This window comes from Lissotriton helveticus, chromosome 8, assembly GCF_964261635.1.
Source record: "Lissotriton helveticus chromosome 8, aLisHel1.1, whole genome shotgun sequence".
NCBI classification, from domain to species: domain Eukaryota; kingdom Metazoa; phylum Chordata; class Amphibia; order Caudata; family Salamandridae; genus Lissotriton; species Lissotriton helveticus.
Window position 1 is genome coordinate 331,885,370 of NC_136069.1, and position 24,688 is coordinate 331,910,057.

Here is a 24,688-nt window from a genome sequence, read left to right on the forward strand (position 1 = left end):
CTTTTCGGCAGCCTTTCGACACCGTCTCTCACCACACCTTCAACACCAGACTCCACCACATAGGCATCCAAGGCAAGACATTCGACTGGATCTCTTCCTCCCTCTCTGGACGAACACAGAGGATCCACCTACCACCCTTCTCCTTCGCACAGGATGACATGTGCAGCGTCTTACAGGGCTCCTCCCTCAGCCCCACCCTCTTCAATATCTACATGGCACCTCTGGCAAACATCGCACTCACCCAAGGACTCAACACCATCTCTTAAGCTGATGACACCCAGCTCATCCTATCCCTCACAGAAGACGCAGACACCACAAGAATTAACTTCCAAACCACCATGACTGACATAGCCACCTGGATGAGGACAAACGGCCTGAAACTCAACTTGGAGAAGACAGAGGTCATCATCTTCGCCAACAAGCCCTCCCCCTGGGACAACACCTAGTCAATGCCTGCTCTCGGCCCCACACCCAACCCCTACTAACCACGCTTGCAACCTTGGAATCTTCCTGGACACCCTACTCACCATGAAGCAACAGATCAACACCGTCTCCTCTGCCTGCTTCCACATGCTCCACAAGATCATCCAATGGATCCCCGTCTCAACCATGAAGATAGTCACCCAAGTCCTCTCTTCCAGTCGAATCGACTATAGCAACGCACTCTACACCGTATCCACCAAACAGCTCCTGAATCGACTCCAAACCATCCAGAATTCGGCGGCAAGATTCATCCTCGACCTGCCCAGCAGAGCCAGGATCAGCCCGCACCTCAGGGCCCTTCACTGGCTCCCGGTCCAGAAGAGATGACTCTTCAAATTCCTCAGGCACACCTACAAAGCCCTCCACAAAACCGGACCCATCTACATCAACAACCACCCTGACATTCCACCGACCGACCAGTGAGCTCCAATCCTCCAACCTCAGCTTGGCACACATCTCCTGAATCCGTCGCAGCCGCTGCAGAAGTCGCTCCTATTGGAGGAGTCGTTAAGACTACTGATGAGGAATGCTGCACTGTAAACGGAAATGTGCACCTTGGATCCCCCACTTGACTTTGAGGCCACATTTCACAGAGAATATCTATGCCACTTCCTTCAGAAAGCCTGCAAGAGGGACTATAATACATTTTCATAAGCATGACATTGTTTAACCAGAAACAATTGTTCATCTTCAAAGATTTCCTAAAGAGTTGAGAAACAGATGTAATGTTTGGTGACTTGTAGAGTCAACCTCCCTCAACCTCCTCAAATATTTCATTCCGTGGTTCTACCAGCTCTCGAACATTTTCCATCAGGAAACTGACCTGTTCTTCCTCCTCTTCTTACCTCTTGAGCTTTTGCAACATCAAGAACTCTGTGCATGCTTATTATGGCAATAGGGGGACACAGTAAGCAGTCAATGGAAAGTCACAGTCTACAATTTTCTGAAATGGTCTTTATGGAGTCAAAACCATAAGAAACAAAAAAACAGAAAGTGACAAACAAAAAAAGTCCAATCTGCCTAGAAACACCTATTTTCAGCTGAAGGCACAGCTGCAAAATCTATTTCTGGAATTATTTCCTCAACCCACGTTAAGCACATGCGAGACACGTCTATGTTAAATGAAGGCTCTATACATTCAGAATAACTTCCCAAGCTTAATAACAGTTTCCAAAATTATGTTTCTATGAAATTTCGTGAAAAATTGTTCAAACATTAAATGTGTACTTGACTGTTTGATAACTATGCAATCCAGAGAAGCTGCTCGACAAGAAATATCTTTACGAATTCATGAGGTAATAGAGAGAAGTCATGACAATGAATTAGTAATCTCCAGGATTGAGATATTTTACTTTCAATCAACACCTACTTAGTCCAACTTTCTTAAATAAAATCCTCAGATTGCATTTGCAGAATCCTAGAATTGCCTCACTTTCTTGCGCATGGCCTTGCTGGGCCACAAACAATAAAACAGGTTGTTTTTGAGAGCACAGAGCGGTGCTTGAAATTCAAACGTTGCTTCTGTTTTGCCCTCGAGTAAAACTATTTTATTCCCCGTGAGAACTTTTACAACACAATGTGTGCGAGAAGGGAATACTCGGCAAAGCGGTTTGACAAAAACAATACCTTCTTTCACGGCCCAAACAAATGAAAACGTCAGTGCAAATGTGCGATGTTGTATACAGTTGTACGTCATTCTTCCGCCCTGTGGGAGAAGCTGGGTGCACTGCAGGTCGGGATCACCTTTAATGTTTAACAATAACCCCGGCCTGGGGCTGACTAATGAGTCAAAATAAATTCCTGTTCAATTCTTCTCTTTATTTTTCACAATGGAATAAATTACCTTTCTGAGGCCAGTAAATGAGCTCTTTTGCAGGCCACCTTCTTCTTGTCACAGGTTTTGATTAATTACAATTACCTGGTATAAAGAACAGGTATTCGATATTTATCAATCACGCTGAAGTCCCAGGTTCCACGTCACAGTCCTTACTGTGAATGATCCTCACCGTGGAGAAAGACAAGCGCTTTGCCCAATATCCATAAATGCATCCCTTTAAATCATTCTTTTTTTACAATGTTGCAGGAGTGAATCTTTCTTTGTCTTTACACCTATAGAAACACCCCCTCTACCCTTAAATCCCCAGAATTCCGAAACCGAGGCCCGTAAGTACCAAGAAAAGGATGGCGGCAGACAGGAAAGGGAGAAGTGGGAGGCAGGTCTGTGATGATGACGGTCCAGGCTAGAAGTCACCATGGACACTACTCTTGTGCCAGGTAACTTTCTCTCATCATCCAAGGTGCATGCTTTGAGGGCGAAGACGCCTCAATACTGTTAATTAGTTAATACTTTATGATGAAGGTTTAATATATTAATTGAAGCAATTTATACAAACATAAATCTCCACTTTTGAGAGTGCACATGTGTTGCAAATGATATCCATAATTCATGTTCAGTAGAGCCGGAACAATCAATCTAGTAGAAAACAGCAAATAAATAAAATATATTTTGAAGAAAACAAATATAAACAACTTCAAAACTTCAGTTTTACACAGGTTGTTAAAAGTTCAAAGCAAACACAAGGAAATGATGGACGGGTCGCTGAGACTTTTCAGACACTCACCCCCAATCACTATTAGATCTGGGTTGAACCCATCATCGTTTTTAGTTCACTTCACCACTCCAGTTCAGACCCAGCTGTATGCAAATCAGTCTTGACCCTGTTCCTCATGGGAACAGTCCAGTCTGAACTGCCAAGCCAGATCTTCCCCGGACCAGAAACAAGCATACTGGACTGGTTTCAGGGTAACACCCCTCATTGGCCACGATAGCTTGAATCCAGAGGCACAGTGAACAAGGAACCCACGTCTGGGCATACCTTGCCAACATAGGGCGAACAAAGCAAACACTAGGAGATGGATGGAGCGCTGAAACTTTTCAGACATTCACCCCCAGTCACAGATCTGGGTTTAAGTCATCATCGTTCTTTAGCTCACTTTGCCATCCCAGTTCAGAACAGACCGTATGCAAATCTGCCTTGACCCTCTTCCTCAAGGGAACAAGTCCATCACGAAATTTCAAATCTACATTCATTGAGACCTACTTCTACCATTAGCATACTGTTGGACTGCTCACCTCTGTAGAACTACGACTCTCTAGATCCGTTTTTGAGGTACTGCTTCTACTATGTCTATGTAGCTTCAAATCTAAGTGCCTCAAATGCCCCCATTTTTTAGGGACGGGAGACGTTTTCTCTGGTCGTACCAATGTTTTACATATGGAAAAAATAGAAGGTAACATGTGCAAGAGCATATTTTTGGTAACCATTCACCGGATTGTTAGACCTTATTGGAACCCATACGTGTAGGGTATGGGAACAATATTATGCCTGAAAATCCAAGTAATTCAAAGATTTCAATGGGATACCCAGGAGAAATTGAAAATTCCAAAAGAATATCTATGGGATTAATCTCAATTTTGTAAATCAGGACATATGCGCCTTAGATCAACACATAACCAAATAGAGAGGAATTATTTGATATAATGTTGAATCTTCAGTTTCCTGCGCTAAGACAAACAGCATGGAATGGCAAAGTATCTAGCCTTGAAAAGGGGTCCCTGGGGCTGCACAACCAGTGCTGCAGGACCAGGGGACCCTCTCCAGTACCCATTCCCTAGGTACCAAGGGTACCACTTACTAGGGACTTACAAAAGTAGCTGAAGTTGTGCCAGTCGTGGTACAGTGTTTTGGGAAAGAACACTGGTACTAGGAACCTGGTTAGCAGGGACTCAGTACTCTATAGTCAAAGTTGCATCAAAAGCCAGGAAAAAGTGTGTGGGGGTGACACTGCAAAAGAAACCCACTTTCCTACATACACAAATTAGTAAATAAACCTTGCAAGGAGTGGAGTAAAACGTATTAAAGAAAGCCTTCAAACAGCCCCGATCTCCAGCCGGAGAGTTACATTGAACCAGATGATGTGAATGCTGTAGAAATGCATAACTCATTTGGTGACCAGTCTATGAGTGAATGGCAGGATGACTCAAAAGAGCATGGGACTACCGATTAAGACAAACCAAGATGTACATAAATCAGTGGATGGTTGGTTGAACATGAACTTGTAGCGTGCAGCAGATGAATCCTCCCACCCTCTTCCCCTGTGCCTGAAGGCACAATCAAAGTTCAGCTAGGAGGTATTTCCTTTTTACGGGCAGTGCAAAAATGCCTCCCTAGCAAAAAGAAGGGAGTTGAGTGCTGGAAAATATGTGGTTACCTATTAGAGAAAGAATTGGAAGTTTTCTGAAGTCTGGTATGATTCAAGGATCTGTTTGAAAGCAAAATCTGATGGTTTGGATGAAAAAAGGGGTCCAGCGGCCAAAAGGCCTTTAGCTCTGCAAATCCCTAATCTTAGTAAAGTGTCTGGAGATTTGAAATGTCTGCTTTATGTTTTTCATTTAAGATATAGTTTCACTTTCTGTAATATTTTGACTGTTACTGTGTGAACAAGTGTTTGGCCAACTAGTAAGAGTGTAAACACTCGATGTGCTACACCCAAGCTGCACAGCAACAAGGCAGACCTCTTGTATCACCTTTCGGTGGCTAGGCCCAACTCAATGTTGAGCTCTGAAACTGTATATGTACAGAGAAAACCATATGAAAAATGAGAGGATACTGGCAAATGCAACACTGTGTTTTGTGTGGAATTTCCTACACCCTTGGACTGACTGAAAAATATTCTAAGTGAATCAACTCGATTTAAGGAGATGTCTCCCACAAACAATATATATTGCCCATGTAATGGCCACAACATCAATTTAAGCTGTTGTGCAGGTTCCATAAGCCTTCAAAGATGCTCCTTCCTAATAGTTTGGACCTTGAGATGCATAGGAGCACATCTGAATATCTCCAAACCTTAAAGCACACAAAAAGGCTAAATGAGAAAACTATTTGTTTTCATTGGTTTCTATTGTATTTACACCTGCTTTTGTCTTTATTCCTATGTATTCAGCATTGGTTTTGTGTGTGTTATAGTCGGCTGTTCTATTCACTCTGTACACTGCACCTCTGCACTGGGGGCGAGACAAATCATAACAAAATATGTTAATAAATAAATGTGTTTGGGAAAAGTTTACCCAATTTAATCTAAATTGGAATCTTTGATTTGTGTTTCGGACATCGACAGCTGAAACTCTTACATCCTGGGCACTGCAAGAATTGACTTGGTCCCTCTCCTGTTCCCACTATACGTGCATCTCTACAAGTTGCTAATTGCATCATGGGCGGGCAATAGGTGTTGATGACCAGCATGTCTGTAACGTCACAAGCTGTTCACTATGAGACACAGAAACTTTATGGATGAATGCAAACTCCTTGCAATTTAGAAGCATAAACTATGGTAGTATTAGGTTCAGAATCATTGGTCTTCAATGACTTCTCAAAGGCTATGCTTATTTTGACATGTATCGAACCAAAACTGGTGCACGCAACATTGTTGTGAAATGCCCACGTGCTCTCAGTGCTAGTCACTCCTTAAGGGAAGTGCAAGAAAACTGGGTCTACTTCACGGGTGCTTCTTCCATGCTAATACTTGCAGCAAGCATTAATTTCTTCCAGGAAGTGTTCATTCAGTGCAATCTTGGACTACATTGCCAATGGGCCACATTCTGTATGAAGGCCTCATGAAACTTCTACAAATGTCAAGCCCTTCAGAATAGTGCCTCTGGGTCTAAGTTTAAGCACTAGTCACTATGTTAAATTGTACATTGGCTGCTTATAAAGAGAGAGAGACTACAACATCAATTTGTCAGCACCCTCTTGAGTGCCCCTGGGTATCTACAGAGACTCAACTAGTGTTCTGACCCTAACAGAAATGCCCTACCTCCATCACTAAGCAGCTAGTGGTCCTCGAAATTAGTCTCTTGACATGAAAGCAGCTAAGCGGCCTTTCCTTCTGAAATTTAAGCCCACCAACCATAATAGCTACCACCTATTGTTTCTAAAATCCATGGAAAATTCAGGGCTCTTTTATTGCCTACAACCATTTAATGATTGTGAATATAGTTCAATCTTTTTAAATAGAGGGACCCAACTCTTAAAGGGGCCATCTGGTGAATTATGTCATAATAGAGCTCAAAATCTCAGCTGACATAATCAAACAAATGAATATTCTATAATGTCCATTGATGGACTGAGGGAAGGCTCCTTTAATCTTTTAAGTGTGGCCGTCAGCCAATGGCCAACTGCTGCACTACCTCCCCAGTGAGGGACATGGTATCTGCAAACACTGATGAGGCACATAAAATCCCCTCTGGTGCTGTGCACCAGAGGGATTACTTTATTCTTTTTTTTAAAGTCAGGCTGCTCGGGAAGAGTTATCCGAGCAGTCTGAGTCTTTTTTTGTGTGTGTAATGATGATCAGATTGCAGGGCACGTTGACGTCATTACACTAAATTGAAAGTAAAAGGAGCCGATGGAATCCACAAAATTCCTAACAACCAGCATTGCCCCACTTGTGCCAATGTGTTTTGACCTTGGTTTGATATGTTCCTGTTGCGGGCACTAGGCCTGGCAAGAACCATGCAAGTCACCCCATCCTGGATTCCTCTTTGCATATAGCTTTCAAAGAAGTACTCATTTCCTAGGTAATCCCTAGGTGCCGGCCAAGTTAGGGCCCTAAATCAACAGCTACTCACTTTGCAAAAAAGTGGTCAGTTTTGAGTGGGAAAAATGTGATGCATCCATGGTGCGTTTTGGGCCATTTCCTGTCGCAGGCACTTGGCCTACCCACACAAGTGAGGTACCATTTATATCAGAAGACATGTGGGAGCACAGCATAGTAGTATATTTGTTATTAACAATTGGATTTCGCTGAATTTGTGGCTTCCAAATGTAAGCCAGTGTGTAAGAAAGAAGACATTTTGAAAAATGCCCTCTAAATTATATGCTAATACAGGCGCCCACAAATTCAGAGATGTTCAAATAACCACTGCTCCTAAACTCCATATTGTGTGCTCTTTTCATAAATACATACGTTTCCATGATATCCATTGTTCACTCTACATTTGTCACTGTATGAATTGGTCTATACTCGGTACACAATGAAAAACCATTTTACGGTGCAGCTAAGTTTTTGGCTCTGGGGACCTTGGGTTCTTGGAGAACCAACAAACTCTGAAAATCGCCGCAGCCAGAAGGGTCTAGCTGACGTAATGATACATTGCTTTTGTAAATCAGCCATTACGACAAAACGTTACAGATGAAATCGTCACAAATGGCTGTATGTTCCTACTGAGTTTGTTTCTTTGTGAAAACCTTGAGGGATCTACATATATGTCCCTTGCTGACTTAGGAATGTTGTCTACTTTTCAGAAATCTATAGCTTTCCTGGATCACCCATGAGTTTCACACTGGTTTCTCCCACACACTGACACACTGTAAGTATGTTGAGATCACAAAAATAAGAAAATTGGGCTACCTCTTAGAAAAATACCAAAACTGTGGTAAAAAAGTTTTTTTTTTATTTAGCCCTGCATGTTCCTAAAAGCTGGGAAGATGGTGACTTAAGCACAGCAAACCATTCACTGATGCTATTGTTAGAGGGAAAAACAGACACTTTTATCCAGATCACTTTTTTCCTACGATTCCCGCAAAAATCTAAAATTAGTTCTATTTTGTCTATTTTCTCCATCGCCTCCAGGGGAATCCACAAACAGTGGATACTTTTAGAATCCCTTTCATGTTGGAAAATAAGGACAAACATTTGGCGTGGATAACTTATGTGGAAAAGTTATGGAGCCCTCAGTGCAAGCTACCCCAAATAGCCAAAAAAGGGCTCAGGAGTTAAGTGTTTAATTATACACACTAAATATTTTCTCAGTCTTAACTGAAATATTAATGTCATATTGGAAGACAGCCTGATTTGCTTCAGGAAAACCAAAACACAAAGCATAACAAGGCCTTAGTGGAAAAACACGAAAAGAAGTTAAGTAAAAATAGTGATGTTACTCAACACCACATTCCTTTGCTGTGGGTCTGTGGGTTCCACTGCTGCACATGCTAACAACAATCCAAGACCTGACACTTCTTGCCCATTAGAAAGTGTTTCCAAACTCTAAATAAATTGTTCTCTATTACACAGAGCCTTTCAAGACGTATGCCACTTTCGTATCTATGGATGTGTGAATTTGCCTAGGTTTTTCTTCTCTGAACCTTAGTGAAGCTCTGTGGAAAACGTAGTTTCACGAATCTGCAAAGTTGTGTGCTTTCCCCACATTAGTGTGAAAATGTGACTTTCGCTTCAATGTCAGTCACAAACACTACACTTGCAAACAAAAATCTGAATTCATTTTCCATAATGTGAAGAAAAAATGTATACAAGTATAAACATGCAGAGGAAGAGCCTGCATACAGTTTGCATCTTGGATGGATTTTATTAGAGTGAATTATCTCACAATGAGGTGAAAATTGTCATATCAAACAGAGAAATTATTGCACAGGCAACTGCAAATTTGAACCTGGAATCTTAGCAAACTTCACAAATTGAGAATATAGGGAAATCTGCAAATATCTGCTAGTTCAAGACAAACTTCATACCTGTAATCATATCTCATGTTCAAGATTGTCTCGTTGGCACTGCATTGCTATTTTGCCTGTTTGTATTGCAAAGTCGTCTTAAATGAATGGATTTAGGCCAGATGTACGACAGGTTTTAGCAGTCGCAAACGGGTATTGGGTCTGTTTGCAACCGCAAAAAAGGGCTCCCGTACCCGTTACCGACTCGCAAAATACATTTTGCAAGTCGTTATTATGATGGGGCATGCCAAGGGTGTCCCTTCCTAATAGCGAATCGCAGGGGTATGCAAGGAAAACGGGCTGCATTTAAAACCACCCCCCAAAAAACTGGTTTATTAAAAAAAGCATTCACAGACATGGTGGTCTGATGACCCCAGCAAACCAAGGTCCCTGTGGGTGCCGTCTGTTACCAATGGGTCGCAAAATGCAACCTGCCTCACGAATATATATGAGGCAGGTCCTTTGCGACATATTTGAGAATCGTACAGTGTCTCACACACTGTTGTACATCAGTGTTTGTGAGTTGCAAAAAAATGCAAATTGCGAGTCGCAAACACTGAGGTTCGTACATCTGGCCCTTAGAGACAGATTTTAGTGCAATATAGAGAAAGGTGCATCAAGGCCACGCATGGAAATGCAAAGGTGTTGCAGGCCAGAAGTGAAGAGGCGGACATCTTGAAGGCCTACCACAGGAATGTGGGTTGTGTCTGTCAATCACAAACAAGCTGATGCCCCCCTGACAGCTGCCACTCTTCTCTTGCTTGTGGAAGCTGCCCATGGCAATCAGCCACATCCCCAATGCTGTCCTCTGCATGGCAGCGCAACCGTGACATATCAATTATTCAACACACATTGTGAAGCATGGCCTAGCCATGAGCCTATGTCTTGGGTACTGAGTGCTCGACAAAAGCACGGCTTTTCAGATGCATAATATTTTGCATGATATTCCTTAACATTTTCAGATTTAACTATTATTTCCAGGGAAGGCGTGGAGCCTCTGTGTGTGCAGCTGTCCAGTGTTCAAAATGTCAAACGGATGTAAACACAACAAAAAGAAACACAATAGTGCTATGTTCAGAGCACTCTGTAACACGTTTTCAAAGACCCACCTGTTTGCCGGACACAAAAAAGACATGAAATTGTATATTATTCTCACTAATACTGATGCAAGTCATACTTCTTACTTCATACTGAAAAAATATAGCGTTAAAAGTTGTTACTTATTATTTATTTATTTTGCAACTTTATATAACACCAACTCGGCCCAAGGGGATTGAAGCGCTTTATACGAACACTGGTTACACCAGACAAGGAACGTACTTATGACTTTCTCTTGCCTTTTTTCAATATGCTCGATGTAGAAATCGTTAAATACTTCATTGTTGAGATGTTTAAGGCATGCCAAAGTGGGCAAATCCCCAGGGTCCCTGCCTTCAAAGAAGTCCCATAAGAAAGCAATTTTCCATTCTATTTCACCTCTATTTCACTATCTCAGTGTCTACTACTCCTCCATGCCTACCTCTAAATCTGGATGTATGACATTACAACTCATGCTTTTACCACGCATGCCTTTACAACGCCGTTTTTACAACGCATGCCTTTACAACGCATAGTGCTTTGGGGTGCTGGATAGTGAATTGTTTAATTTACTATTCCAACTCCAGTCCCCGTGGATAGTAGGGAAGGTGTTGGATAGTAAATGAAACCTATTCCCTATCCTAGAGCGCCCCCAGCGCAATGCGTTGTAATGGTTTGCATTGTAAAAGTTGCGTCGTAAAGGCACTGCGTGGTAAAAGTTGCGTTGTAAAGGATGTTTCCCTCTAAATCTGGCTCTGTCCTTCTCGGTGTCATCTAAAAGATTTTTGACCTTGATTTACTACTAAAAGGGTGTATTATTAAATGGGGGTAAATCTGCTGCCAGGGGTGAAGGTGGACATTCTACAATAGGATTGCCATGGGAACTTAGAGAACAAGCTTTTGAATATCCTCCAAGTTTTCTAAGGCATGTTTCCACCATGAATAGGCTAGAAATGTACTCCAGTCAAGTGGAGGAGTAAATTACTATCGAATGTGGGAATGGGAAGGCAACATCCCTAAATTGGAGGTGGTTTGCAGAAAGGGGTTTCCTCAAGAGGAAAATGTTTTAGCCAATGTGGTGCCTTAAATTGGCTTTGTTCATTTTGGAACAAAAGTCGTTCTTCAACTGGCAAAGTAGGTACTAAACCCAGGATAATTGTTACTTATCAAACACCTTGACTCCTACAGGTGGAGCATGCAGTTCTAGGGGAAGTGGCAGATAAGAAAATGAGTCAAACTTGCAAATACAGTATCTCAATAGCCTAACTGAGCTAGGTGCAACGTTAGACTACAGTTCAAAGTCAAGGTTTGGTAAATAATATCATAGTTGAATTCTAAGCTTTCATTATGCCATACCGCCAGTAGCACATGGTATAGGAGGCCATCTAAATACTAATATTACAACTGTATGAATTAATAGATATTGACAGAATGGCCTTGGAAAACCTTCACATATGAACCAGAACTATTGAGTCCAAATTGACAAACGAATGTCCAGCAGAAAGATGCCTGGGTGGGCCCATCTCTCCTGAATGTTCAATGAGTATTTGTGTCCCTAGGCACAGGTCATAGAACTACACTGCTTCAGTTCAAGTTGTTTCTGGACAGTAGTCAGCAATAGCTGTGGCTGCAGAATGAAGATGAAACTAGCACTAAGGTCAAGTTCCGCCTGGACACGTGTTATGGAGGAAGGAGAACTTTCTTTGCCTAAATGGTTGCAAGAATAAAGTCTTCGAGATAGGCATTGTGTAACAGGCCCCATTGACAGGAGGAAGGTCTCATTCACCTACAAAAGTAAGGGAGTACTGAGTAGACTAGATTTAAAATATCTGCATTAATACATTTAGATGTCATAATCCAGCCAATTGTAAAATATGTGGTTACGAACTACATCTTAGTGTATATCATTTGTCAGCTGACTTATGACATCATAGCAGACTCTGATAAAGGTACTGAAAGGCATTAACCAAATTGAGTGCCTAATTTGTAAAAGTATAGGTGCTGGGCCCAAGGTTTTGCACAGAAGACCAAGATGGATGTGATCAAATGGCGGGGGTTCCGAATACAACGGCTGCATAGTCTTAATTCCACCTCAGGCATCTTTATCCACCACCAGACACTCCCTGCCCCTTTATGTTACTCTTTCAGGATATTTTTTTATCCCTGCTTTAATTCCAATGTTCGTGTTTCTCTTTCTCTTGCTTTGTGTTAAATAAGTGTATTCAAAAGTGTTCGATTTAAACAAAGATCCAGCCTTAATCACTTCACGATGCAAAACCTAGGGTGGCACAAGGGAATCACAAACATCCATTCTGAGAGTTGGAGTTTTTAAAATGCTTGTGATGGATTTTTTTCTAGATGCAAAAGAGGCAAATGAAAAGGGTGGCTATAGTATCCAATTTAAGTTAAGCAACCTTCATTATGACAAAAGCATCTGAAATTGCAGAGAGATGGTGAGAAATGTAGGCCCTGGTTCACAACGAGCCTCCGCTATCGGGGCGGGGGCTCCGCAGTTGTGGCGGGATCTCCACAATAGGAAACTGCAATGCAGAAATCCCCCCATGAGTGAGGGATCCCATCACGAGTGAGGAGCTCTTGCTACGGCGGTGGAGCCTCCACCCCGAGTGCAGAGGCTCTTTGTGAATCAGGGCCTTTGCCTCCACAGACTTGAACAACATGCTCCTCGCATGTAGTAAGACATCACACACATCCAAAGGGATCTGTGAAGAATGAGGATTGATCTACACAGAAAGTCAACCTAACCAAACCATCAGAGGTCAAATTGTAATCGCGCAAAAGAGTAGCTGGTTTAAGGGACTCAGGGTCTGTTAAACAAGGAAAGGTAAAGAAAAATTAACCCGCTCTTTGGAAATTGTCATAAATGTGTTGAAACTTCAGGCAAGGTGAGCTATTCTTACACATTCTGCAACAGAAAAGTCAGGCACAGCCGATACAGGTAAGAGCGGCAGGAGGGGAAAGGGGTGGCGGGGGTGTCATCAACAGACGACGTAATAGGGAAGATAAAATAAAAAAATAAAAAAAACACTTACCTTGCGCTCGCCGCATCGCCGACTCAGCGAGCGCAAGGTAAGTGGTTTTATTAATTTTCAATTTTATTTTCCCTATTCTGTCGTCTGTCAACTCTTCCCCAGCCTCGCCCCACCACCCTTACCTGTACCTGTACACCACTTGCTGAGCTCTAGCAACTGGTCCAGTTCTGCTACGCTTTATCTGCTTAACTGGGATATTGCTGTAAGAGGTTATATTGAAACGTTGTGCTGTCTGAGGGAAGTTCTAGTGGATTTACTAGAGACAACTTGCTCAAAGTTTCTCGTACGTACCCATACAGCTGATGCAATCTCTGATTTTTAAATGAGAAAATTAATGAATTTGTCACGCAGTGCAAGGAAATTAACTGTGACCGCTGAGAAAAATCTACTGCGTTCAATTTAAGTTTAAACTAGGTCGTCTGGAAGAAGGTTGCATTTGGGAACTGGCAGCGTATTGTGGCTGTGAGTCATTTCCATCCTTTGGTACATGTGATATGGTTAGTATTAAAACTATAAGACGCTGTTCTCCAAGGTTAGTCATGGCACATTACAAGCGGTCAAGGGATGTGAAGAGCGGTCGCTCGTGAGTAAGCGATGAAAAGCAAAATCGAAAGAAATCTATGGGCTTATCTTCGTTCTGTGATTTCATAGCAGTATGCCAAGATACTGTATTAAAGATTGTATTGCTCACCTCATTATCATAACATGCCACTAGAGTACAGCTGTGAAATATTCAAATATTCCTTCCAACACTGGGCCAGGAGAGACGCTCTCTCATTGGTGAGTGGGTGACTTTTTTGCACCCCCACCGAACGGAACAGTAACCCCCTCTTTGGTTTAACATTTTAACTGACCAACACCAAAAGACTTCTATCATAATTCAAATGCAGGGACACTCTATATTTTGATTGTACACAGGCATCTCTCAAAGATATTCTACAATTACAGATGTAAATCTTACATTGATTACATATTTTGGAGTAACTGAGCTTGGAGGGAGGGAACACCTAAAAATGACAATGCTATGGCAGGTAAAATTTCAATACATTGACACATAAGAAAGCAGAAACATTGTCCACAGTGATCTAAAAACTGCCCCATTTCAGTGTGTTAGACATTTCACTATGAATCACGTCTGAAGAAGTTGTAGGTGTGCACATTTTCATTAAGACTAAGGGCCTGATTTAGATATTGGCAGAGGGGTTACTCCATCACAACACTGATGAATATCCCGTTCCCTGAAATATAAATCCCATAGGATATATTGGGATTTATATTTCAGCGGATGGGATATCTGTCACCGTTGTGACAGAGTAACCCGTCTGCCAAGCTGCTAGTGATATGCATGCCCCCTATAAAAAAGTCAGACTGGCACGGCGCACTGACGCTCAAAGATGGTTTTCTCTCGATTTAAAAACTAGGAAATTAGCCTTTCGGCAGTTGGAACGTCAATGGCGACGCAACTATGACCCTGATTTAAAGATCGGGTTCACCAAGGCCAGGAAAGAATACATGAATGCCATCTCCGCTGCAAAAGCGGCCTATTTCTCTTCTCGTGTCCTTAAATCCTCAAATAGATCCAAGGACATCTTCGCTATTCTTAACGAATTAACGAACCTGGATAGTGTCCGTCCCAGGATAACTCCGACTCAGTCCCTCTGTGACTCACTTAACATCTATTTCAGTGAGAAAATTGTGGACATTAAAGCCAGCATCCCACAGTCTGTGACCCCAACTACTATTGGTATGGCAATTAACAACAGTTCTGGCATACTTAGCAGTTTCCCGCTTATCACCCAGGATCAATTTCAGGAACTGCTAGTTCTGCTAGTTTAACTGCTAGAGTTAAATCCGGCACTCCGTCAGACAGATGCCCCCCGTACATCCTAAAAGAGTGTTTCTCCGCCCTCCCGGTCCCTGCCCGTACTCTCCTGAACGATTCTTTGACCTCCGGCCTAGTTCCACTGGCCTTTAAGGAAGCGACGGTCATACCGCTCCTAAAAAAACCTGGGGCAGATCCATCTTGCAAGGCAAACTACCGGCCCATTTCCTTACTCCCCTATTTGGCAAAGGTGCTGGAGGCCCACGTAGCTAAATGCCTCTCTAACTTCCTAGAGGAATCCGGCTGCTTTGAACCCCATCAAGCCAGGTTCCGGCCTGCCCACTCAACGGAGGCAGTGGTAACCACAGTGCTGGATACCCTTCGGGACTGTGCAGATAGGCGTTCTCCCCAGGCATTGGTGCTCCTGGATTTGTCGGCCGCATTTGACACGGTCGAACACACCATCCTGATCGACCATGTCAGACAGGCCGGCGTACGGGGCACTGCGGCTCGCTGGCTGATGTCCTTCTTGGAGAACCGCTCTCAGGCTGTCCGGCTTGGAGATCTAGTCGGCACCAAACAGTCCATCACATGCGGAGTTCCACAGGGTTCTTCCCTGTCACCACACCTGTTTAACCTCAACATTCTCCCATTGATTCGCCCTCTATCTGTCGAGACGCCTCCAGATGGTGCAGAACTATGCCGCCAGATTGATTTTGAATCAACCCAGATGGCACTCAGCTACCCCTTTACTTACTCCATTGGCTTCCGGTGATCCAACGTTGCACCTTTAAAACAGGATGCATGATCTTCAAATCATTACATTGTAAAAGCCCCAAATTCATTGGCCAACTTATCACAAAGTACGTACCGTCTCGCAACCTCCGCTCATCCCATCTTTGCCTCCTTCAGATACCCTCTTTTAAACGCAAGCGCTCTGGCGCCGCAGGTTTGCCACTTTGGCTCCTCGTCTATGGAACACCTTCCCTCTTGAGATTCGGACCTGTCAGGACCTCCTCTCATTTCGGAAAGCTTTAAAGACCTGGCTCTACAGACAAGAATATCAATAACCCTCCATTCCATGTCCCTGATTATGTTACTGTCGATTCCAGCGCCAAGAAACCAACCGGTGATAGTGCGCTTAATAAGATTTTTATTAACATAACATAACATCTAAATGAGACCCTAAATCTGTGTGTTTACCGAAAAGGACTCTAAAAATACATTTTTGTTAACCAGTGATAAATAGTTTCAAAATTGCAGTGCAATTTACCAGCAAATGTCCCAGTGAATAACCTGGTATAAATATTAGCTTGACCTCAAGGCAGCCACTGATTAGTTATTTGAATCCCCAGTTAATTGTAAGTGTTTATTAACCTGAGGCATAACATTTTAAGAAAGGTTGATTTGCATTTTATGTTAGGTTCTAGAGGTGGATGGTGAGCAATCGAGCTTTGATTGACACACATCAGTGTGAGAAGTTGGCCTGGCATATGCTGTCCACTATTCTAGTGGGCACCTTGCACCAGTCCAAACAACCCTTATTGATGGTAGGTTTAAAGACAACCTATATAGAAAGCTATCCTAGTGGTAGCTGTGGAGAGCATCCTAAGTCTTGAAGGAATGTAAACCAGCTTGTTTTACCAGTCTATAATCTCGTAAATGACCAAATGAAAGGAGAACCACACCAGGTATATATATAAAATATATGTATTTATTCTAAACACATCCTCAACAGCTCCCTGGCCCAAGGTGTAGTACCCAACCCCTTGAAGTCTGCGGTTATTGTGCCAATTCTTAAAAAACCTGGGGCAGACCCCTCTGTCCCTGCCAATTTCCGCCCCATCTCCCTTTTGCCATTTTTGGCAAAGGTGCTCGAGCGCCATGTCACCTGCGCTCTGAGCTCCTTTGTGGAGATGCACGGAGCTCTTGCTCCCCGCCAGGCCGGTTTTCGCCCCGCACACTCTACGGAGTCCGTTGTCATCTCGGTCTTGGACAACCTCAGGGAGGGTATGGATACCAACCAGTGCCAGGCCCTTGTGCTCCTCGACCTCTCAGCCGCCTTTGACACGGTGGATCATACCATCTTACTTTCCCGTGTCGAGGCGGCGGGGATCGGGGGCACTGCTCTGGTCTGGTTATCCTCCTTCCTGAGTGACCGCACCCAGGCCGTTCGCCTTGGTGACTTTACAGCGGACATCCGGAAAGTTCAGTGCGGGGTTCCCCAGTGTTCCTCCCTTACCCCCCTCCTGTTTAATCTTTATGTTGCCCCTCTTATTTTTTCTCTTCAACAAATGGAGGTCGCCGTATTTAATTATGCGGATGACCTCCAGCTTGTTTTCAACCTGTCCTCTTCCCCCTCTTCTGTTCTTAACTTCCAAACTATTATGCTTCACATCCGGGACTGGATGAACCACAATCACCTGAAACTCAACCCCGATAAGACCGAGCTGGTGTTGACGGGTGGTTCATCCAGCCCCTGGTCTTCTCTTTTCTGGCCCCCTGTACTGGGCCCCTCTCCTGTACCCACCACCTCTGTTAAAACCCTTGGCATAAAACTTAACTCTCAACTCACTCTTCACTCCCAGGTCAGTTCCGTGGTATCTTCTTCTTTCCTTTCATTGCGCACTATTCGCAGGGTGTCCCGTTTCTTTACCTTCTCTGCTCTCAAACTTATCATCTTGGCCATGGTGGTATCCCGCCTGGATTACGGCAACGCCCTATATGCAGGTATTCCTGCATATAGTCTACGGCGTTTGCAGCAGATACAAAACCAGGCGGCCCGCCTGGTCTTCAATCTTCAGAAATTTCACCATTCCTCCCCCCTCTTGAAATCTCTACACTGGCTCCCTGTGCGAGCTCGGGTTCAATTCAAGCTCGCCTCCATCACTTTCTTGGCTCGACTAGGCTTGGCACCCGCATTCATCTCTTCTGAGATCACCCCCTATGTTCCCACCAGGGAACTACGCTCTTCCTCTCAGTCCCTCCTTACCATCCCTCGCTATCGGAGAAAGAAGTGGGGAGGCTCGAAATTTGCTACCCTTGCCCCGATCCTGTGGAATTCCCTCCCCCTTGAACTCCGTTCCTTCACTCTGTACTCGCAATTTCGTAAACACCTCAAGGCTCACCTGTTCACTAAGGCCTTTGACTAAATTCCCAATAGCTTCCCTTGTCTCTTTGCCCCGGATCTTATCAGTTGTAGCGCCAAGAAACCGCAGGTGTATGTGCGCTTTACAAGTAATTTTAAACTCAAACTCAAACATCCCTTTAGTCTCTTTATGAGGCTAGAGGCACAAGTACATTCAGTAAACTTAATTAGCACACAGTAAATTAGCACAATAGACGTTGAGCCCAAGGGGCGTACCAAACCATATATTAAGAAATATATAAGAACCATGACTGACATAGATACAAGGCCTAGAGCCTTCAGAACCGCTGGGGCCACCGGGAAACACCCAAGGTAGTGACACAGGGGACCCATGGGGAGAGGCGTGCAGTGTCTAAACACAGCCGCGAACCACCATTAACTTCTATGGGGAAAGTCGCAGTTGGAAATTTAAAGATTAAGGACACTTAGAAGGGGACTAGGAGCACAAACCCCTTTAGAACTAGGAGGTCTAGAGTCAACACCCACAGGAGCACGGGGTAACTCGAGTTACCTCACCCAGGGAAGCAGGGTGCATAGGTGAGCTGCTGCAAAGTTCTGCTGGCGACCATGTGGAAAGCGTCCGGGTGGATCCAAGGGTGGATCCGAGTTGTGAAGAACCTGAAAGCAGAGGGTACAGAGTCTGGGTCACTTGCCAGTGACCAGGAAGGTGGTGAGCAGACGCCCACCAACGTCGGGTGAATTCAGATGAGGAAGGTGACGCTGGACTCTTCAGCCACGAGGACCAGGAGGTGTTGATGATGACCAGGAGCTGGATTCGAGCTGTCCCAAAAAGAATGTCAAGTGCTGCGGTGTCGGTTTCTGGATTGGACCCAACAAGCCTTGGAAACAGCAAACCATGCAGAAAGCAGGGATTGGCTTTGGTGCAGACCAGCAAGGTCTGAGGGACTCACCACTCGGTGGGAAGTCAGGGCACGTCTGGAGCAACCAGAGAAGCCCAAAGGAAAGATGTGTTACCTTCGTGGGGACCCACCAGTCGACGGACCAGGATCGCAAAGGGGCCTCGAGCAGAAATGCTAGAAGCGGGCTCACAGAACACTCGTGGAGTGTAGGCTCGCAATCTTCGGTGCAGATGGTGCTTGGGGCTTGGACTATAAGTAACCCAGTGCACAACTTTGGGAAAGCTCGGGAAGTGGTTACACTAGCAAATGTGCACTGTGTCCAGGACTTCCGGTCCCATGTCACTCGTGAGGGCTGCGGGTCTCAGCTTTGCTGGGATCTCGTGTCGGCCTCTGAGAAGTATGGAAGTCCATGTCCTGAGTCGCAAATACTTCAGGGTCCAGCGGGAGCCTTGAAAATGCAGACTGGCAAGATGCTTCTTTTGTGCCTGTTTGAACAGAAGAGTCACTCCTTGACCGCAAGGGAGATTCTTCGGTCTTCTAGTCGTGTAGAATGTCAAAGTTCCAGGATGTATGTATCAGAGTTTCATCCAGGTGTAATCTGAAGTCCTAAGGACTGAGGTCCCATACTTATACTAAGAAAGGGGGTTGGACATACTTGGGGGACCCACCTATTGGAGGGTCTGGTAAGAGGGGTGGTTACACCCATTCTCTTTGTCCAGTTTCGCGCCAGAGCAGGGGCTGAGTGCCACTGCAACTCGTTTGAACTGGGATATGTTGACAGGGACACCAAGTGTGCCCCCAGCACTGTCTGAAAAGCATTCTCTGAATGCACCCCCCAACCCAATACACCAAGGCCTGTCTGTGAGGTGGTTACACCTCCCTATGGTGGTTACACCTCCCTGTGACAGGAAACCTATTGTCCGGGCCTCTCCGCTGCTGGAGTTTCGTCCAGCAGCAGGAGGTCAGACCCGTGTCTGTGGCTGCAACATCCATTTTGTGATGCCAGGGCTCTTTTAAACTATTACCGGTTAGACCAGTGTGTACATGTCTCTCCCTCTAGAAGGGTGGAATTCTACCCCGCCACCAGGACTGGCAGGGGGGTAGGATTCCAAAGTGTTTGACACCAAACACGACATGTTACCATGCAGCCATTCCAAAGTTAGCATTTATCGCAAGGTTATAATGCCCTTAAGAGTATATGGTCTGGCTGCATCACAGAACAGCTTCAGAGAATAGATTCCGAAAGCTGCAGAGGGGTCCTGCTCATGCATGGGCACCATCTCACATGAAACCAAGCACTCTGCATTCAGGATTGATAAGGCCTGCCATAGGAGTGACTTGTAGATTTATATGTGTCATTGATTAAAGGTAGACATAGGTAACCTACATCTTAGTGAGGGGTGCATGCAGTAACAGACCTGTGGTGCCATTTTGGAAGGCTTCCCAGGAGTGGCATAATACATGCTTCAGCACCTGCTAGGCCTCTGGGGTACCTATTCCCTTAGTACCCAAGGTGCCAAATACTAGGGACTCACAAGGGTAACCCAGTAACCAATCTGTAGTGTACCCAAAGGACATGCAGTCATTTTAGAGAAGAAGCAGCTAGGCTGGGGTCCTGAATAGCAGGGCCCCAACCAGACTAAAGTCGAAAACAGTGAAACACCTGCAAAAAAGTGGGGGTAACCATAGTAAGCAGATCCTACTCTCCTACAATCAGCAAAATAAAGTTGATATTTTTAATGACTGGAAACAAATTGCACCCCCTGTTCTTTGCACCTAAGACGCGTCTGTAGATGCCTTCAGACGTTTCTCGAGAGCAAGAGATGGATAAACACACTTATGTAGAAAGATGGTGGAATAGAAAGGTGGAAAAACCCATCACAAAGAGAGAAAGCAGGAACCAGCATGAGTGGAATAATGGGACAGGGAGGGGTCTGGCTGTGGATTAAAGAGGCATGAGGTGGATTGAAGACTATGCAGATATTTAATAGTGCCGGCCGCCAGCTTATGAGCAAAGCTTTGAGCACCGGCACTTGTTCTTTTACAACGCAAGCACGGGGTGCCTTATGGCTGAGCCAACTGCCCATTCCTGCTGATCTAAGTGAGGTCATCACTGACGTAATTACCAATAACATTGTGAACAGGATAAGCAAAAGAAAATATTTCACGTTGTTTAAAACACTAACTCCAGATTTCCTTGCTTTGTTACCTCAGAATTTTAGCAAACGTTTTTAGAATTAGTTTATCAGTGAATATACAGCATTCCTTTTTGTATTACCATTCATTCTAGCATTAATTTGTATTGATGCCTTAAATAATAAGGCACTGCACCTTAAACACAATTTCAAGTCTGCTGTCCAAAAAACAGTACATATCCCCAGGGCCAGCTTTAAGGTAGTGCGACTGGCACAACTGCGACTGCCGCTGACTTCGGGAGAGGCGCTGTGTTCAAAAAATGACTTGGTTTTAAAAGCAACTGCTGTTTTCTTGATGTCTAGCAGATTTCAGGCAACAATAAAAATGTCATGGTAATTTTGGTGATTATTGTTCCTGCTGGAGAGAGATCTAAGTTTTGTCTAGTGGTAGTTTTGACTCATCATAAAGTAGCGCAGAGGGTTAATATGCCTGCTGCAAAGAACATGTACATGCAGATCACAGAATGGTAATTTTAATTGTTTTGTGTTGCATTTTCTTATGATTGATTTACACACGTAAGATTTATTGCCTCTGCATAGCGTGTGTGTGAAGTAAAGTGTTCTGCCACTCAAAGGTTGGTATGAGTAGCGTTATAAAACAAACGATATGCATGTGATAGGGGGGCTGTGGAGACATGAGTGGCACTGTTGGAAGGTGGCAGTGAGGGAATCTGGGAGAAAGAGGTAATGGGGGGTGGCAAATAAATATTGTCACACTAGGCGCCTCTGACTCTAAAGCCGGCCCTGCATATCCTTAACAGTCACCATTGTGAGTGCAATATTTTGCTCTTCACAGTTTAGCACCCCGGTAACATACAAATCCTGCAAAGAAGTTGCACACATTAGTCAAAGGAAACACATGTGTCAGTATATTCTGGTGCAATGCACTGTACTGTTCTCTCATCACAAATATAGTAAGGCTTTTAAGATGTGTTGTAATCTAAATAATGATACAGAAGGTATTTCCACGGCGTCCTTTGTGTAGCATGTAAGCGCTTAGTTGATCTATAGCCTACTGTATAACATTGAATATATGGGCATTTACAAGAGAGATGACTGACCTGTCCCAGCATGTCCGGTGCAATGGGAATGGCGGGCCAGATGGACGAGTAGACGCCAAAGAACACCAGCCAGATCAGCATGCTTCCCCACACCGCCAGGTGACTAAACTGCAACGAAAGAACAGCCAGAGTGACCACTCGTAGTTCAGGTTAAGCACTGTCCCAAAGTATCCAGTTGTGTTAACTTCAGAATGTATTTTCGCTGAAACCCCGTGCGCTAGGAGACAAAATGCTCAAAAAGCAGAAATTAGGCAGTTTCCTGCCAGGTTTTTACCACTGGTTAAACAGAAATACATTGATATGCTCCCTCATTTAATTTTGAATTTTTTTCAATTTTCAAAATACCTATAGGGGACAATAGTCCTGGATCAATTTTCATGAGTAGGGGTGCAGCCATCAATGCTACACCACGGACGTCATAGGGATTGTGAAAACTCCAAGTGTCCCACAAAGAACAAGAGCAGCAAATATGCCTCTCCCATTCAGCAGGAGAATGGTACGGGTGTGTGGTACGTAACCGGTGTTGAATGTGAAGCACCCTGTTGCAAATATATTACTAATGCATAGTGTGGTAGCGCACTGTCATTTCCAGACAGCACATTTTCCAATGAAATGGCAAATACATTTGCACAGACGTGCACTCTTGCTGATAAAACTATATAGGGCACAAATAAAAACAAATGTGAGATGGTTTTAGCGAGTATTTACTATTTGAGCATCACGTAAAAAAGTGTCTTGATTTGTTTTGATCATACAAAAACCTTTTTTTCCCTAACACTTCAAATTTAGAAAAAACGTGCTTAATTTGAGCTTTCCTAAAGGGTGATTTATTTTGAAATATCTGTACAGTTCATTTACAGGTATTTACATTTATTGTGAAAAACAGACATCCTACAGTCTTTCCTTTCACACTCTGTGTATGCCAAGCAAGATTGTCACATAGTTCATACTTCACTGTACAAAATCCTACAAAATTGCAGTCAGAGAAAGAAAAGTAAACACCAATCTCCATGTTAAAAAAATAAGCAGCAATTTGTCAAAGGACATTAGCCTGACATTTGGCCTTTGACTTTGAACGCACTTCAAATGTGACAAGGTAAAAACACATTTTAAATGCATACTTATTTCTCATTCACCTTCTGAACTCCATCACGGTTATTTTACGGGTACTGCAGCATCCCCCACATCCCTACATTTAGCATCAGTGGTATGGGAGGATTGAATTTAAGAGTAAGTGGCCACTCCTGATCCCTCTGAGACTGTCTTAGGATCATACTTCCATTGCAGGATTTAAATGTATGCCTAGGTATTTTTTGCCTCGCCTACACCCTACTTTGAGCACAAGTCCTAACAAGCATTCGCAATACAATGCATTTATGAGCGCTTGAGCTATTGGACTGTTAAATGACAATGCCTTTTATTTATGTGTTGTTTTTTAAAACAGATAAATAGAAGGCATTGCCATTTAAAATGCCAATAACAAACTCTCGCAAATGCGAGACCTATTGCATTGCAAATGGATTCGGTGCCGTGCTATAAAAATTTTAAAAAGCGTTAGGAGAGAGAGTGTTCTGCCTGCCACAGCAGGCAGGACTAAGTTATTTGAGAAAATAGTGCTTAAAGGCTGTATTTAAAGCCTACCGAGTAACAACACATGTAACAGGAGATGTCGACATTACAAAATGAGACACGGAGGTACTAAGGAGGGACTACTAAGCCTATTGAGTAGTGAACAGACACAGTTTACAGTGGACAATGACACAAGCCAATGAAAAATATGGGGCGGAGAGAGGGCGGAGCTTCAAGTCCCTACCTGAATACAGCATGCCTCACAGAGTAGCGCATGCCCTGCCCAGGCTCGAGCGAATAAAAATAGTAGGGGGAGGGACTAAATCACTTATGTAATTCATAATGAAATCACAGGAAGTGACAGAACAGAAATCATTGTGTAACTGAGTTCAGGAATAGCTGAAGGTGAACAGAGATGTGGAACTTGCTATTATATCTTTAAACTACATTCAGAGAGCAAACAAAGTGTGATGGATGTAGTTTCTTGAACAGTCAAAATTGCTATTAATGCAGGTTTATTTATACCACTTCAAACTGCACATTTGCACTTCATTAGGGTACAGAACTTATGGTGTGAAGGTCTTCTCAGGTAAGTGATACAAAGACACCCCTAACTGGTCTTCCTGAACAAATAAAGAGGATGCTGCCAGTGGGAAGGGGGTTTAAACTCACCCTGAGGCCAGGTTTCACACATGAAGTGTTTGCACATGCAGGCAGCTGCAGTGCTGGAGTACAAAGGTGATGCCTCAAAGCCTCCTTCTGCCTCGGGTAAGGGAACGGAAAAGAAAGGTGAAAGGGAACCATAGGAAAGCCTAGATACATTTTGTTTTTAACAGAAGGAGAGAGGCTGCCA

General features: G+C 43.8%; 1 protein-coding gene across 2 annotated transcripts in view; it reads right to left on the reverse strand.

Annotated features, from left to right (window-relative positions):
• ATP8A2 (ATPase phospholipid transporting 8A2) overlaps positions 1 to 24,688 on the reverse strand; it is a 1,791,179-nt gene that overhangs the window by 376,682 nt on the left and 1,389,809 nt on the right. For both annotated transcript variants that reach the window (XR_013599395.1, XM_078655985.1), the window contains exon 32: positions 22,267 to 22,374. Coding sequence is in view for 1 of the 2 variants with exons in the window: in XM_078655985.1 (XP_078512111.1) it covers positions 22,267 to 22,374 (108 nt within the window). In the remaining variant the exon portion in view is untranslated. The remainder of the gene's footprint in view (positions 1 to 22,266; positions 22,375 to 24,688) is intronic.